Source organism: Mus caroli, chromosome 5 (assembly GCF_900094665.2).
Source record: "Mus caroli chromosome 5, CAROLI_EIJ_v1.1, whole genome shotgun sequence".
NCBI lineage: Eukaryota > Metazoa > Chordata > Mammalia > Rodentia > Muridae > Mus > Mus caroli.
In genome coordinates, this window is record NC_034574.1 from 109,368,187 (window position 1) to 109,385,723 (window position 17,537).

The window sequence follows — 17,537 nt, forward strand, 5'->3', positions numbered from 1 at the left end:
TTTCACCTTCTACCCCCGGACTTCTCCTCCCTACATTGTCATGGGAGGATGAGATTCTTGCATCAGTATTTCAACCATGAGGACAGACTATGACTGTGTAGAGTCACCACAAAAGGCATAGACCAAATACTGGAGTCAGAGCTGCAAAAAACAGCTCTGCAGGCACATTTAAATGTCCGGTGGAGTTGGCTGGAAGCATTTATACCGCCTAGCCCACTACTCATGCAGGTTTCATTACTTGAAGTTGTAGCATCTTGATGGTGTATACCTTAGTGGTAGAACATTCAGTTTCTCGCTAAATGAAGCACAACGTGCTAAGAACATCAGCTCCTTTATTATATCATTATTATTTACCATTATTTTCCCCCTAAACAACAGCACAATTCACACAACAAAGACACACACATCCTCCCCCCCCCAACACACACACACAATGCCACTAGCCTGCGTGCAGGCTGTCTGGCCTTTGCTTGGTTCCTGGTGGAGCTGCTCGAAGACAGCTCTCTGTAAAAATGTGACTTGGACACAGGGGACACAATAAAGGGGGACCTTAGCCAGAGAATTAACTGAGGGGCTCCCAGAGTTCTTGGTGGTGATGGTTTGAGAGCCATGGGGTCATGCTGCAAAAAAAAAAAAAAAAAGGCACTGTGTTGTGTGGTGATGGATAAATCCCATATGGGGATATAAGACCTGCCTATAACCTCTTCTAGACAAAGAGTTGAGAAACACACTGAGGTGAGCCAATGAGTCCCATCAACCAAGCCACGCAGAAGGAGGGTCCAGAGCAGGGGTCTGGGTGATGGGAAGGTCCCCAGAGAAAAGCAACTCTTGCAAGGTAAAAATTTAACATGAATTCTTCAGTCCCCATTTGCTTGTTTTGCAACTATAGACTGCGAGACGTCTTCACCCAGATAAGATGAAGAAAAACCTCCCAATCTTTTGACCTAACGCAACCAAGCAAGGCTGACCCATTGTGTCACCCTGTGGAGAAATCTATCACTACATTATCCAGGGACGGTCTTTCGGTTCTCCCTCCCATCCCCCAACATCTGAGTTGCCTTAAATCTGAGTGCTGCTAAAGTAGTGTACCCTCAAATCAGAGAGTCCCTGGGGCTGGGGACGGGAGCGAAGAAGGACCAAGGCTGACGTCTTAGGAACAGGTGACTTCCTGGTTGTCTTGAGGAAGCTCGTTGTTGAAGCTGCTCTCTCCAAAGGGTGCGTACGGAGGGACCTGGGGAGCCTCGATGATGAGCAGGCCCTCTGGAGAAAGTGAGGCAAATACAGTCGCTGGATCCACTTCTGCAGGGAGCCTGGGAGAGCAAAACAGAAGGTCTTACCACTGATTGTTTTTCATATAGCTGAAGCTACCGTGTTCATTGAAAAGAAAATGTTCCTTTGCATGCAAGCATGTGTATGGTACAAGTGTATATGTGGATATGTGTGTGTATGTGTGTGTGTCTGTATGTGTGTGCATGTGTATGCTTGTATGTGTGTGCATGTGTGTGTACATGTGTGTGTCTATATGTGTATTTGTGTGTGTGTTTGTGTGTCTATATGTGTGTATGTTTGTATGTGTGTGCATGTGTGTATATATGTGTTTGTTTGTATGTGTGTGTATGTGTGTATGCTTGTATGTGTATGTGTGTGCATGTGTGTGCATGTGTATATGCTTGTATGTGTGTGCATGTGTGTATTTGTGTGTGTGTTTGTGTGTATATGTGTGTGTATGTTTGTATGTGTGTGTATGTGTGTATGCTTGTATGTGTATGTGTGTGCATGTGTGTGTGCATGTGTGTATGTTTGTGTGTGTATGTGTGTGTATGTGTGTATATGTATGTGTGTGCATGTGTGTATGCTTGTATATGTGTGTGTGCATATGTGTGTATATGTGTGTGTGTATGTGTGTATATGTGTGTGCCTATGTTTGTGTTCAGTGAGTCACATGACTCCAAGCTTCTGTTTCACAGATCATGAGACCCAGGGGTGGGGGATGCTAGACAAGCTCCAGACAGAGAGCATCAAAGATGGGACCTGTGTTCTCAAACCTGAGTCTACATCTCAGAAGGATTTGAGAGGTGGGAAGAGACAGAGTCTAGTGGAGCCCAGGCTGACCTTATGACCTTAACTCCTGGACCCCCTGAGGGCTGTAAGTGTAGGCATGCGTCACCCCATCCAGCCCTAAGGAATAAAAGATCTTTTCTTCGTTATTTGGAGGAAACAAAGCTATCCAGTATGTGATTTCTTCTTCAACAAACTCGAAACCGTGAGGGCGCGTTAATGGTCTCCTTGGAACGCCCATGCTAACCCTTTCAACATTTTGGGTGTTACCTCAGATTCCGTTGCTAAGAATCCCGCCAAGGAGGTTCTAGTACTGACTGTCCCCACTTTACAAAGATACTGAGTCTACGGGTGGTTACCCTTGGCATTAGCAGACGGACTCAGAACTGAAATCCTGGGCTCCAAAGAGCACGTTCTCCGGCCTCTTCTGGTACCAGTCACGTGAAGGAAGGACAGAGTAGCCAGGATCACCACAGACCTTCCCACAGGCCAGGCTAGCTCTGCCTATGGTAGATGCAGGGAGCGGTCTGCCCTCCCCTGGTTGTGTGCAGGACTCTCCCTGGGGGTGGGTGGGGGTGGGGGGTGGGAGTCATATCCTATTATCAGAAGTCCAAAGCCCTCCGAGCCACAACCACCCAAAGCCACCTGGCCAGACCGGAACTATGAAGATCAACAAAGGTGCTTCTGTAGGACTCGGATAACTGCCAAGCCAAGCTAAGCTAAGCTTTGAAAGCAAGAAGACAATGCCTGGCTGGGGGCCTCCCTCTTACCGCCCCTCCCACTGTGAGCTACGGGGCGGGAGGGGGGGTTGGGAGGGGCGGGGGGAGGGGGGAAGGGGAGGGGCGGGGGAGGGGGGAAGGGCGCGGGGGGGGGTATTTTAACCGGTCAAGGCTGGCACGCTATAAGTATAGTTTTCCTCCCCACGCCCCCCCACCCCCCCACCCCTGGTCAGCAGAGCTGAATTTACATTCTGACGGTTCTCCAGCCAGCAGAAGGGAACTGACCTCTTCCCAAACCTACTTCCTTGTAGGGAAAAGAATGTCAGATCCTGGAGTCACACTGAGTGGTGCGAGGATGCCTTGCCCTGTCACTGGCCCTGCAAGCTGTCATCCTGACAGTTGTAGATATTTGATATGTATCAGAGCCCAAAAGACCTTCCTGGTGACCCAGAAGGATGATCTTGTACATGGAGAAACGGAAGTCTGGAGACAGGGCTAGACTCGTTTTGTGGGTCTTCCACCAGTAAGCTGGATTCCCGAGGTAGGAGTAGTAAAGTTCTCCTTTAGGCTCTCATTTGCATCTGAATGTCGGCCCCCCACCAAGTGCTAAATACCCAAGACGCCTCTAGGGCCCTTCACTAACTGCTTTCTCTTTCCTGGTAAAAGCTGGCTTAAAACTTGGGTCCCAGAGCAACTGGCTTTATCTCATTAGAACTGGCCCAGGGTAGAGTCTTTGAGTTTATTTCCCTCATAGGTGGGGGGTTCTTGAGGGATCACGTCGTTGGTGAGAATTTAATGTTATTAAAAGCCAGCTGACCGTGGAGGGGGGTAAAGCCCTAAGCCGGTGATGGGAGGAATGGAAGTTTACTAAGTCTAAGAACATGGGGACAGTGAAAGCTGTCATCTGAGGTTCCTTGATCCAGCAGGAAGGTAGAGAGAGGGACCTGTGGTCAAATTCCACAGTACCTCATTTCTTTTAGAGACAATTTTTATCAAATTGTGTGTGTGTGTGTGTTCACGTGTGTGTTCGTTCACGTGGGTATGACCTCATACACAAGCATGTGGAAGTCAGGAATCAACTTTGGGTGTTGTTCCCCAGGAATTTTCCAGTCTGATGATGATGATTCCAACGATTTTATCATCATCATTATTGGTGGGATCTCTTTTGGGGATCTGGGATGCCCTGACTAGGTTAGCTAGGCTGTCCAGCCAGCGAATCCCAGGGAACCTCTTGCCTCTGCCTCCCCAGCCTTGGGATTTATGAGCACATGTCACCATGCTGGAATTCCTTCATGGGTTCTGGGGCTGGGGAGCGGGTCCTCCTGTGTGTCTAGCACCACGCTGACTGAGCTGTTAACTCCCCAGTTCCCTTTCCTTTCCAACCCCTGGTGTCCCACACTCTCCCTCGAAGAGCCTGGTTATCTGAGCATCCACACAAAGCCTGCAGAGGTGTTCTCCCTGTGTCTTGTCTCCTCAGCCTTCCGTTCCCCAGCTCCACCGACATGCTCAGATCGCTCCTTCCTTTCTCCTCCAGGGTTTTCTAAAGCTCTGCGTCTATTCGTTACCAGCACTGCGACTCTGTCACCCGCACCTCCCAACTCCAGTTTCCTCACGGACAAGGTGGGTTTAATAACCTCGCCCAATGGGATTCTTTTAGGACTAAGCCTGTAGACCTTATAACATGGCCACAGCAAGCCACAGATGTCAAACAGGGGCTGACCAGATACCTGAGGAGCTGTGAGGCAAAGAGAACAAAGCGTGCTGTGCTGGGCATCTTCCCCATGACTTCCTGAATCCTGTTTCCTGTTTTGTCCTCCAAGCTGGGGGTAGAAAAGGGCCTGCCTCCGACCTGCTAGGCATCTCCAAACTGTCTCTCCTACCCAACACAGACAGGCCTCTGGGACAGGGTGTACTTCCAAGCCCAAGGCCTGTACTTAGGTGAGATCCCACTCTGCATAACTGGGATCCTCGAAGGACCCTGGGCTTGGCTAATGAAATATTTCTGTTCTCTAAAGACAACCAAGTTCCATGTGTACAAGCATGTGGAGGTTGGGGGTCAACTTTGGGTATTTTTCCAGCATTATTGTCATGATGATGATGTCACAATAATTTCATCATCATCATCATCATCACCATCACCATCACCACCATCATCATTGGTGGGATCTATTATAGGGATCTGAGCCAGGGTTATCCCAGTCTCCAGTTGGACGCCTTGATGTCTCCCATCTGTCAAAGCCACTCTTGTGTAACTCCACCTTGAGGGGGAGTCAGTTAATAATATTAATCCCCCCTCCCACCAACCCTTTACTGTGTAGTCCTCCAACTCTCTAACACGGCCACATGTGGGAGAGGATGCAAGCTCAGGGCAGCTACCCGAGTTGCTCTAAGTCACCTATTAATTGTATCTTTTTTTGTTTGTTCGTTTCTCTGTTTGTGTTTTTGTTTGTTTGTTTTGTTTTTTGAGACAGGGTTTCTCTGTGTAGCCCAGGCTGTCCTGGAACTCACTCTGTAGACCAGGCTGGCCTCGAACTCAGAAATCCACCTGCCTCTGCCACCCAAGTGCTGGGATTAAAGGCGTGCGCCACCACTGCCTGGCTCCATTAATTATATTTTAATATGGAAGCTCTCTACACCCGGGGTGGGAATCAGAATACTAACAGAGTTAGGGGGTACGCTGGGCATGGGCCATTCACAATGGATGGAGCGTGCCATGCTGATAGAGGAAGACCCTGGGGACCTCCAGTTGTTGTTGAAGGAGGTTTGGGTGGTCCTAGCAACACAGTGAAGCTCAGCCTTGATCATTGGCATGTTCGGTCCTCAGAGAAGGAGGTTGCGGAGTGAAATAATTGAACTGGGGGGGGGGAGGCAGGGCGAGGGAGAACCTGATGTAGGCAGCACCATCCCATGGACTGGAGGCGGAGGGCACAGACCCTCGAGCCAGGCGATGTGGGAACAGCTCAGCCACCAGCAGCTGAGTAGCTACACCACCTTCAGCAACCTCGGGCATATCTATCTACTCACCGAATTCCCAGAGAGCCACTTCCTGTGAGGTCTTAGAGGAAGGGACAGCCTCAGGAAATGGGTGTGTCTCGTTTTGCTTGAGACAGGGTCTCGCTATGTGGCCTATATACCTGAGGGTAACCTCAAACTTGTGACAAGATTCCTGTCTCAGCCTTCAGAGTTCTGGGATTAGAAGTATGAGCCAACATGTCCAGCTTTGGATCTCTCTCTCTCTCTCTCTCTCTCTCTCTCTCTCTCTCTCTCTCTCTCTGTGTGTGTGTGTGTGTGTGTGTGTGTGTGTGTGTGTGTGCGTGTGCATGTTTGGCAATGTGGAGGCCAGAGCAGAACATTTAGTGTCTTCCTCATGCAATGGTCATAACCCTCTATGCCTTGTTTCCGGGAAGCAGGATCTCTCACACGTGAAACTCTCCATTCCAGCGAGGCTGACTGCCCAGTGACTGCTCAGGATCTGCCCTTCTCTGCTCCACAACAGTAGGGTTACAGATACATCTGTACAGACACGGCTGGTTTTGCACATGGGTGCTGGAGATTCATTCCTGGGTCCTCGTGCTTACAGAGCAAAGCTCTTACCCTCTGCACCTATCCTCACACCCTGGACATTTCTGAAGGTGATTGATTCACCACGAACGTGCTGGATCTTTTTCTCAACTCTGCCCTGTTTGTGATTCTGCCCTGAACCTGGGTCTGACCTCTGGAAAATGACATGTGTGTTCTCCCTCCCTCCCTCCCTCCCTCCCTCCCTCCCACCCTCTCTCCCTTTGCAGTTCTGTTTGATCTGGAGGCTGAGCTGGGGAGAGGTGAGGGTCACAGATTCAGGCAAGCCAGTGACTACAAGAAGAAACTTGCTGGTATTTGCCTTATCAGGAAGTTCTCAAGGGCTTCCAAGAACTATTGGGGGTGTGGGGGTAGGGTCAGGAAAGGGCACAAAATGCAGGCTCACAATGCTGAAAGAAATTTCGGAATTGAGCTGGTGCAGTTTCTCTGACCCAGGACTTCTTTGCTGGGTTGAGTATGGAGCTCAGACACAATCAGGAGAATCTTGACTCCCCCCTTGGAACATCTACTGTTTTCTGCAAGGATGCTGGAGCAGTATCCCTTTAACAGGTGGATCAGAGACCTGTTTGGGGCAGTGCTAAATCCTCACTATAGACCTCAGCCTTTCCCTTTCACCTACTGGAGACCGACTTTCTCCAGAATACTCGGAAGAAGGTTTGCGATACATCTTCTTCCTGTCCTATATCTTCACTGCAGAGATTGGGACGGTGATGGCTGAGCAAGACCTCAGGGTCTGACACACACCGAGTGAGTGATGCTGACCGGAAAGACAGCATGACAGACACTTGAGCCTCTAGTGCAGCCAGCATCCTCCACTGAGCCTTCTCCCCCTACAGGGACTGCCAGTTAGGGGATGTGGTCATGCTTCATCCGTTCAGCTTGTTTGCCTGCTTAGTGCTCTCGCAAGACCAAAGCTAACAAGAATCCCTCCCTTAAGTCAAACTGGTCCTTCCTCTAGAGCCTCCAAACCTCCACAGCTGGCAAGAGTGATCTCAGGAAACCAGACAACAGTAAATCAACATTTGGAGGCACGTAGGTATTATCTTAGCTGTAGGGGAAGGTAGCCTATTGGAGAGGCTGTGGAGGTGCCTCAGTGCAACCATGAGGTTCTGAGTTCAAATTCCCAGAACTAATAGGGGGAACAATGGACGTGGCAATGTATGCTTGTGGCCCCAGTGCTGTGGGAGGGGAGGCAGGAGGACTGGTGTGGGCTTTCTGGCCACTAGCCCAGCTCTAGGGTCAGTGAGAGTCTCTGTCTCAGGGGAGTAAGGTGGGAAGTGATGGGGCAGAGCAAACAATGTCTGTGGCTGGCCTCGGTTTAAGCACAAGGGTCCATACACTCCAGAAACATGCACACATGCATGCACACACACATATGCATGCACAAATACACACGCACACACGTGTATTCACATACATGCACATGGACACACTCATACATGCACACACATGCATGCACACACACATATGCATGCACAAATACACACGCACACACGTGTATTCACATACATGCACATGGACACACTCATACATGCACACACATGCATGCACACACATGTATTCATGCATACACACACACACACACACAGAGGATCCTATCACAGCAACTAGGAGGCTAGAGATGCATATGCATAGGGCTTACTTTGATGGCGATACCCTCTCCTGTCTATCCTCCTGGGACGATGAGCACCACATCCACTTACTTCTCAGTGTAAGATGCATGAGTCATTTTTGCCTCTCTATTCCCTGATGGGGTCGATGCCCTCCTCACAGGGCACTGAGCTGATGAGGTGACAATCTAACCCCCTACTTGGGGTCCCCCATTGAAAGTTTACTATGACAGCTTCTTCCCTTTGGGTATGGGAGTTCAATTCCTTGCCCAGGCGTGTCTCCCAAGAAAGTTGGGTTCTACTCACAATCACAATGCCTGCCCACAGTCTGCCCACCCACAAGGCTACTTACTGTATTTTCTTGGTGAAGTTCTTGGAGACAATCCCACCTTCCTGCTGCTTCTCTTCATGTTTGCCTGCAAGACAAGAACATCACCGTGTGTTAGAATCTGCATCCCCTGGGCACCATTCAGGATATGGGCTTGGATTCAAATCCTGCTCTGCTCCTGTCTTATGTACCTAGGGGGTGATTCGGAGTTCAGGTTTTGAGTCTTAGGACTTTGGAGTAGAGACTCAAACCCACCTCCCAGGCTAGCTGAAGATGAGCTAATCTGATGGGCAGGAAAGAGGACTTTGGCCACAGTTTGATGACAACTCAATATTAAACTGGGACACCTGCTCCCTAACTTCCAGCCTTCCACTTAACCCCTACCCACTAGCCGGCAGCCACAGCAGGTTCCAAGAGCTTAGCATCACAGATGGGTCAATGAGGTGGAAGGAAGGAAGAGCCGAAGCCACATCTGGGATTTCTTGGCCATCCGGCATCCTTCTGTTGTTATTGAAATATGGACTGAGATCCCAGAGTGGGTTGGAGGTCATCCAGAAAGGAGCATGACCATGCTGGGCTTTGATCGGTTCTCACTGGATCAAGGCCAAGTGCTGTGGCCTCCTACTCCTTTTGCTCTTAGACTTGCAGCGAGTAAGCCTTCTGTACCACCTGATCCTGGACAGTCTTGCTTCAATGCTTCAAGATGCTGGACACACCCGGACTCAGCTCTCAGAGGAGCCACAGAATAAGAGAGGCAGAGATTCTACAGCCCCACCTCCCAGGGGCTCCTTTGCCCAGTTATGGAGGAGAAGATGAAATTACAAGAAGGTTGAGACCAAGCTGGCTTTTACACTGCAATTCACAGACAAATTATGATCCTCTCAGCTCTCCTCATTCCTCCTCCCCCTCCTCCCCCTCCTCCTCTTCCTCCTCCCCCCCCTCCTCCTCCTCCTCTTCTCAAGTAAAATGTCTTCAATTTCTCTTTGAACAAACAGGATTAGTGCCTGGCTCAGCCACCCTTCTGCCCTTCCCACTCCCTTTTGAAGCTGCATTCCAGAGCCTAGGCGCCACCTTCACACACAGGAGCTTCATAAAACAGACTATAAATACCCAGGGGGATTACAGCATCGTGTGGAGGTCCAAAGTGTCTTCAACTCGTCATTTACAGGTGATTGCATTAGCGATACTTTGTACCAGTTAATCATCCCTTTAATAACATTTTTCTGATTACAAGATAATGCATATGTATGTTAGAAAGTGTAGGAAATAAATTTCCAAAACGCACAACCACCCATCGTCCCACCGCCCCACCCCCCAACAAGGCTGTCATAAATACTGTGTTTACATCTCCAGACAGAGAATGCTTCCTGGAAACATATGGATTTTCTAGAATATGGCCATACATCATACCTTGTACCAAAGGGATCATTCTATGCACTGGCTGGCAGTCTGTTCTCATCTCACTAAGACATTCTGATTACTTTTCTATTTTCCCCAAAATACTCCTTAAGAGCATGGTGTGTGTGTGTGTGTGTGTATGTGTGTGTGTGTTTATTATTTTATTGTGTTTAAAGTTTATTAAATTATTTAAAATGTGTGCTTGGTATGGGTCATATGCCACAGAGATCAGAGGACAGCTTGCCGAAGTCAGTTCATTCCTACCTAGTGAATCCCCAGGGTTGAATGTGGATAACCAGGCTGCCTTTTAAACGGAGACATCTCACCAGGGTTGGGAGGGGGTGGGGCTCAACCTTAGATTTTGAGGGAGGGTCTTTTCACTGAACCTGGAGTTTCACGGATTAGTCTATTCTTCTGACCAGGAAGTACCCAGAATCTTCCTGCCTTTGTCTCCCCAGAGCTCAGGCTGTTATGTCAGCTTTTATGTAGGTTCTGAGGACAGGAACTCAGGGCCTTGTCCTTTTGAATGGCTGTATCATATTCCACTTCAGGACCCGGTAATGTATGACTCAGCCTGCCTCTTACCTTTTGGAAACCTCCACTCCGCACTAAAAATGTCTTACAGACAGATCTTCACACCAAGCCCAGTGATATCTGGGATTTGAGGCAAGCTTTCGGGCCTTTTAAGGCCTAGGCTACATTGCTGCATGGTCCTTAGGAAAGCCATACTGTTTATTCTTCCACTACAGGGAGTAAAGATATACTGACTGGAATCCACTTTTTAAACTTCTGTGTCTGGAGGCCAGAAGGCTCTGTCCTGTGGGTGTGCTATCAACGGAGAGGTCATTCTGTTCTCTGTGACAGTTACCTGCCCTGCCTCAGTGTGGGCCTGTGGTCTGTTCTCTGTTCCCCTCCCTGAGGCCTGGGCCTCTGAGGAGCCTGCTTCCACTGGGGACAGGCCAGGGCCTCTGACTCAGCTCTTCTCCACCCTGTCTTCCGTCTGCCGGAGGCGATGATGAAGAAGATGAAGAACTAACAGCCAGCTCAACAGACATCATCAACATACAGTCTTTGCATAGACTCTTTTCCACTCTGTCTACCATGCTGCTGTTGTGTGTGTCGGTTCAATAAATGACACGAGGTAGTCAATGCTTTGTAACAAAGTCAGCGGGGTGTGAGGTAATTTTGCCTAACAGTAGGCGGGTTTTAGACAGGCAAGGCTCTGTCATGGCATTTAATAGGTCAGGTTTATCGACTGCATTTTCAACTTGAGATACTTTGCATTTAAGATGGGGTCTCAGGGGTCCTGGTACCATAGTAAGCAAAGGGACACCCGCGAAGGCTGGGCCCAGTGTCAGTCTCTGTTCTCAGCAACTCCTGTAAGCAGGAACTTTATTGCCAGCACTGAGTGGATAGAGAAATAGAAACTCAGAGGGGCTCGGTAAATCTGTGGCCACATCACTCTGAACATGCCTGCATGATCCAGTGCCTGAGATCACAGAGCAAAGATTTGGAAGCAGAGGGTAGCAGCGTCCAGAGAGCCAGATGCTAACCCCTGCTTAGACACTTCCTGACAGGGTCCTACCCTTCTCTGGGTCTCCGTGTATTCTCTAAAATGTTGTGAAAATGGCCTTACTAGAGCTCTGGCAGACGCAATGGAGTAAGTGAGGCCCATGGCCCTCGGAAGCTGCGCAGGTGAACCTAAAACATCAATGTTTAGGAAAATGAGGAATCCTCAGAAGTGTATGGATTCAGCTTATGCTCTGAAAATGGGGTGCAGGTTGAAGGGAGGGAGGGCCTCTGAGCAGGAAAGACTCCAAGATTACTTGGAAGGAAATGTGTGAGGGGAGGGCAGTGGAGTTAAAAGAGGTGGGTCAGCCTTGTGGCTAATCTGCATTATATTTGCATGCGGGACTTGCTTGTTGTTCTTCTGATGTTATACCAGCAAGTATAACTTATTATGCTTTATTATATAATTTATTTACATTAGTGTTAATTAATACAATATTAATATAAATATATTTAATGTAATCATTTATATACTATTATTTATTGATATAAAAATAAATATTATATTAATAACATTAAATTATGTATACATAATATATATAATTATTTACTGTATAATAAAGTGTAACTTTATTAGTTTGCTTTCTGGTTTACATTTTTTTTTTTGTTTTGTTTTGTTTTGTTTTTCGAGGCAGGGTTTCTCTGTGTAGCCTTGGCTGTCCTGGAACTCACTCTGTAGTCCAGGCTGGCCTCGAACTCAGAAATCCGCCTGCCTCTGCCTCCCGAGTGCTGGGATTAAAGGCGTGCGCCACCACACCCGGCTCTCTGGTTTACATTTTACCATCGATATTTTATCTTTGTGGGCAGAAGGAAGGGAAGATGGCTGCCTGTACAGAAAGATCAACTCTGCCATCCCAGGACAGCAAGACTGTGATGTTTCTCGTGTGACCTAGAGAACTGTGGCCCTGGGAGAAAGACACTGAAAGGTGCTGAACAGAGGCCCTAGGGACAAGACAAAAGCCTTTCCAGGCTTCCCCCAGCCAGAGGCTGGCCCAGCAGCCCTCGAAGGGATCATTCTTGGCTGGTGGCTGTAGGAGAAGGCTCAGTGTGTGATGGAAATCGGGAGCCCACATTTTCCAAAAAGCTTTCCTGGAGTGAGGTATTCATATGGGATCAGATAGGTAAGAAAGGGCCATGCCTCAGATCTGTGAACTGCACGGAAAGCTCCAAGCTCCCACACCAGGAGGAGGCTTACTCATGATTTTGGCCCATCCGGCATCATCCAAAACTCCAAATAGCCTTTCCTCCACTCCCCAGGCAGCCGGAAGCAGATGACGAGGCAAATCTGGCCTAACTCCTTTGGGAGACCAGTATTGAAGCAGAGGCCAGAGGGTTGGGGGTGGGGTGTCTAAGCAGGTTCACAGTTCCAGCAAGAGTCAACCAATGAACCTCCAGGCAGGTCTGGCTTTAAGTATTAGGTACTGGCAAAGAAGATGCAGGTGGTTGGTTGTGCTGGGTGAGTTAGCCTTCCCTAGGACTCAGTTTCACTATCTGTAAAATGGGCAGGGGTGGTGTTACAATCCTACCCACACTCCTTAAAAAGCCATTGTGAGTAACCAGTAAGCCAGCCTAGTTGCACATTGCGCAAAGGTCTGGCCTGAACTGCTTGCGGAACGACAGGTTCTTAATCATGGTGTAGCTGTTGCTGGCTCTGTTCCCTGGCTTCCCCTTGCTTTTGCAGGGAGTCCCGGACTTTAGTTCTCAAATTCCTTTCATGAGAGAAAGTTTTGGCACCCAGTCTCAGGGGGCTCAGAGTCTGCAGAGTTGGGGCCACAGTTAGGGGTGAGTGTGCAGGGTTTATCTTTTGTGTCAGTTTCCAGGGTTTCCCATCTCACAGACAGAGACATCAGGCTCGGAGCATGTCCCGAACCTCGGGATCACTAAGGCCCATCCGTGGCTGAGAATTCAGCCTGTGGCTGCCAGACTCCACCTGTTAAGGAGCAGCTTCAAATGCGGACGGAGAAGAGACTACAGGATGTGGGTGATTTGGAAGCCTCTGGATTATAATTAATTTAATCATAATTAAATCAGAACAAGGCGGAGTGATGATGAGCTCAGTCAGCAGGATGCACCATTAACTCCATTTTATAGGCACTCTGGATATATGGTCTGCATTTACTACATCTTCCCAGTAGCTTTGCTTGACAGGAATGGTCGCAATCCCCATTGCACAGATGGGAACACTGAGGCTCAAGAGTGATGAAAAGACTTCTGAGTCTGCAACCATACTGCTATCTCACAGAAGAGCTGGGATTTGAACCCAGGTCTCTTTCAAAGAGTGACTATCATTTATTATTACTAGAACATTCCCTTGTGCCCATACCATTGACCACCAAGAACAAACTAACTGTTAGAACCCCGGGCACCATCTGTGCATTTACCATGTAGATAAAGATACCTTGGGGGCTACCACCATCCTTCCTGAGGACCCATGGAGACCCCAGGAGGCCCAGAAAAGGAGTAAGGTCGCTGAAGAAATAATTAGCCGTCCTGTTGGTTAGCGAGTGGCGGAACCAGTGTTGGCTCATCAGTCAGCCAGCCAGCCAGTGCCGGGAGCCCACACCCAAGTCAGCACGCGCCCCTCAGCTAAGCGCCTGCTTGCCCCACCACACCCACACCCAGAGCGTTTGATGTTTACAATTCTACTCCAAGCGGCTTTAGAACACAGCCTCGCTCACTGCCGGGGCTTGTCCCTGACCAGCCAGTGCTTACAGCAGGGCTGTTATTGATTTTTCTGGCTGACAAGCCTCTGCCAAGAACAAGCTCTTTTTAATGGCCTGTTAATTGGGAGGGAGACAGAGGAAAGCTTTGCCTAGGCCCAGCTTACCAGGGGCCAAGCTTCCTGTCCCCTTGGTCTTTTTTCCCCTGCGTATGTGTTCTTTCTCCCAGAGTGCAATGGGGTAAGGAAAGCCCTGGGCCTAGTGCGGTTGGGACCAGGCCTAGGCTCTGCTCTGGCCTTTCTGCTGACTCACTGTATGTCCTGGAACTAGGCCTTCTCAGCTGCAAGAAGGGGAGTAGACAGTCATGGAGTGAAGGGCCAGAGGAAATATACATACATATATATATATATTACATATATATTACACACATATATATTACACACACACATATATACATACATATATATATGTATGTATATATATATATATATATATATATATATATATATATATATATCCTTCCTGGGTTTGAACCCTATGCTACCTTAAACAAATACAAATTATGCTAATCCTCTATGTGCCTCCATTTCCTAAAGTACAAAAGGGAGATGTGGACACACGAGCCCTGTCCTCTGGTTGTATGGTTGTACTAACACAAGTGCTGTGTGATGCTGAAGTCGTGGTTCAGCATGCCGCCTGGCAGACAGCTCTTCACCAAGGATAGGAGCCGTACTGCAGACATTACCATCCAGCTTTAGTCTCCTTGTCTAGTGATCGCAGGGCGAGCCAGTGTGCTAACCCCTCTCCCCATGTCTCCAGAAGTCCTAGGTGCATCCACTTATTCTTTATATTAAATTATCTGTTTCAAAATGTCTAGCCTGGCTTCTGCCAGCTCTCGGGTGGGGCACAGGGTCCTGAGGACCCCAGCTACTACGTCATATACAGACTCATTCTGTTGCCCACTGTGAAACACTTGTCTCTGAAGATAATATTGTGGGTTGCGTTCTTGAGCTCTGAGGTCACCTGTGCCATGTGGTCTGTCACAGGTCCCTTCTACTGAAGTTTTCTGGGCTGAACCTGTGATCGTGCACATGCGAGCACGCAACACACACACACACACACACACACACACACACACACACACACACACAGAGGCAGGATCCTGCCCGCCCCGACTCACCTGACACTTCCACGTATCCATCCTTGGTCTTTACCATCAGCTCTTCCGGCTTGAAGCTGTGCACGTTGACACACACTTTCCAAGGCTCCCCAGGGAAGGGTGGGGGGCTCCTGCCCTCAGCAGGCACCCCAAACCTGGCTGTGGCTGGAGGCCCTCGGGGTACCATGCCAGACCTTAGGGTTCCAGGCCAGGCAGAGGAGAGCCGAGGCAAAGCCCACTCTGGCCAAGGGGCTGTCAAGTCGTCTGGAAAAGGGTCCATGCCAAAGCCATCGTCCAGAAGGCGGGAGGAGAGCGGTGAGTCCCGAAAAGGGTCTCGGCGCAGGCGGCTTGGGTAGGAGCACGGGAAAGGCAATTGCCCGTCAGCCATGATGTTGGTCGAGCTTAGAGGGGGAAACAGAGGCTCAGAGAGACAGAGCCACCTACCCAAAGGTCACACAGAGATGTGGCTTGAGATGGCTTTCAGAGTTTAGTTCTCCACTTCAGAAAATGCTGATCTTCCTTCAGCCACGAGCCCAACCATCCGCTGGCTGCCCAGAATTGAGCTGGGGTCCTGGCTTACAAAGGTGACCCCCCTAAGCGGGCCCAGCAGAATCCCAGAGGGCCTCTTTCTCTCGCCAGGCTATCAGCAAGCCACCGGCTGCCTTCCTCCCAGGCTGCCCCGGCTCCCAGCCAAAGCCTGCTGAGGTCTTGAGCGCAGCCAGAAGTTTAATAAAGCTCGGGGACTCGCGAGCCTAGAAACTTCTCCTGGCTTCTGGGCTGGGAGCCTTCTATTTATTTGCTGCTGGGGGCAGGGGGCGGGTTTTGCAAGCGCCTCCTGTCACAGGAGTATTCAAAGGTGATGAACCAGTCCTTGAGAATCCGCTGAGAGAACAACTGGGCTCTGGGAGCGGGTGGGGAGCTGGGAGGGGCCGTGGCGTCCGGGTCCAGCCAGCCTCTCAGGCACTCTCTCCTCCTCCTCCTGCTCCGCTCCGCCCCGCCCTCCCTCTGCCTCCAGCAGCGTCCACTCCATCCACCCGTGCCCCGCAGGGCACTAAAGCCTGACTATTAATAACCCTCCGCCTGGCTGAGGGCTCAGGTCACACTCTGGAAATACCATCCTCAGTGCATGTTCTGTCTTGCCTCCTACTCTAGGGACTCGCAGAAGAAGAGAGACAACCCCTCATTGGATCAAGACGTACAAGGAATCCCCACTTACAGTTTGGCCCAAGTCTTACAGCCTCAGACTTCTGAGAACGAATTTTTTTTTAAAACGGCAGTTTAAGTTATGAAAAGAGGGACGTTGTCAGACAGAGTCTATTGGGATAGGTAGGTCTTGGGGTGAGAAAACAGATCGGGTTCAACTCCCAGCACAGCCTGAGCCACTGAGGATTTACAGCCTGGAGGCAGAATGGGGGTCAATGGATGGGAAATGACCAGGGGGAATCCAGGGACCAGAGGGAATTCTGGATAAACTGATCTAACTGGAGTCCTCTATATCTACAGACTGGGGTGGCCAGCCCTCGCTTTGTAAACCACTGATCAAGCATGGGAAGAGGTGATCAGGGGGTGATGGAATTATAGGGATTATGTCTAAGCTGACTTGTTCTTGTTAAAACTGGGTGAAGAGAACGCACCCCTGGGCCTCCAAGGAGGAGTCTGCCTGAAGTTTGGTCAAGGGAAGAGTTTCTATCAGAGGCAATATAACTCCAAGGCATGCCTGAGCTGCCTGTTTTCCACCTGTGGAATGGGGCAGGAGAGGAGCCTGCTCTGGGACGTGTCATCAGGAATGCGTGACGTCATAGACTTCAGAGAGGAGTCTGTGCTTTTAAGCTTTCAACTTTCAACTTATCGGTTGCATAATGTTTGCTCATAAGTGCTTCATAAACAGCTGAGGGAACCCTCCTCTTCTGCGCACTAAGAGCTACAAGCTCTACGACTGTACGACTGTCCCATGCGGCAGGAGAGTTAACAGTCATAAGTCATCAGAAAAAAAATTTTTTTTTTCATTGACTGCCTTATACATTCTGGAAAGAATTTCAGCACAGAGCTAGCTGCACCTCTAATCCTCCTCCTTCTGTAAAACCATTTATCGCGATGGGTTCATAAATAAAAACATGACACAGTGGGGGTGAAGCTCGAACATCTGCCCAGTCCCAAATGCTATCCATCTCAGTGAACCCCTGTACACAGAACAGCCATGCCCTGAAGCTTCCCTTTGTGAACCCCGTACACAGAACAGCTGTGCCATGGAACTTCCTTTGTGAACCCTGTACATACACAGAATCACTCCACACACACACCAAATCTGTGATGGGGTGCAAACTAGGAAAAAATATGTTTCTAATCTCTTTCATGACTTATGTGTCCTTTGCCTACGTTCTATCCTTCCTCATTACCGAATATGTCCTTCTCGTTATTCTTTTAAATGTTACTATGTTGTCCTACTATGCTATTCCT

General features: G+C 49.3%; 1 protein-coding gene across 1 annotated transcript; it reads right to left on the reverse strand.

Annotated features, from left to right (window-relative positions):
• Positions 1 to 315: 315 nt before the first annotated feature.
• Positions 316 to 15,943, reverse strand: Hspb8 (heat shock protein family B (small) member 8). Its single transcript, XM_021162512.2, has 3 exons — positions 15,102 to 15,943; positions 8,319 to 8,382; positions 316 to 1,310 (listed from the first exon to the last, which is right to left on the reverse strand). The coding sequence occupies exons 1-3, from the start codon at positions 15,466 to 15,468 to the stop codon at positions 1,151 to 1,153; spliced, it is 591 nt and encodes a 196-aa protein (XP_021018171.1). The 5' UTR covers positions 15,469 to 15,943; the 3' UTR covers positions 316 to 1,150.
• Between the last annotated feature and the right edge of the window lie 1,594 nt (positions 15,944 to 17,537).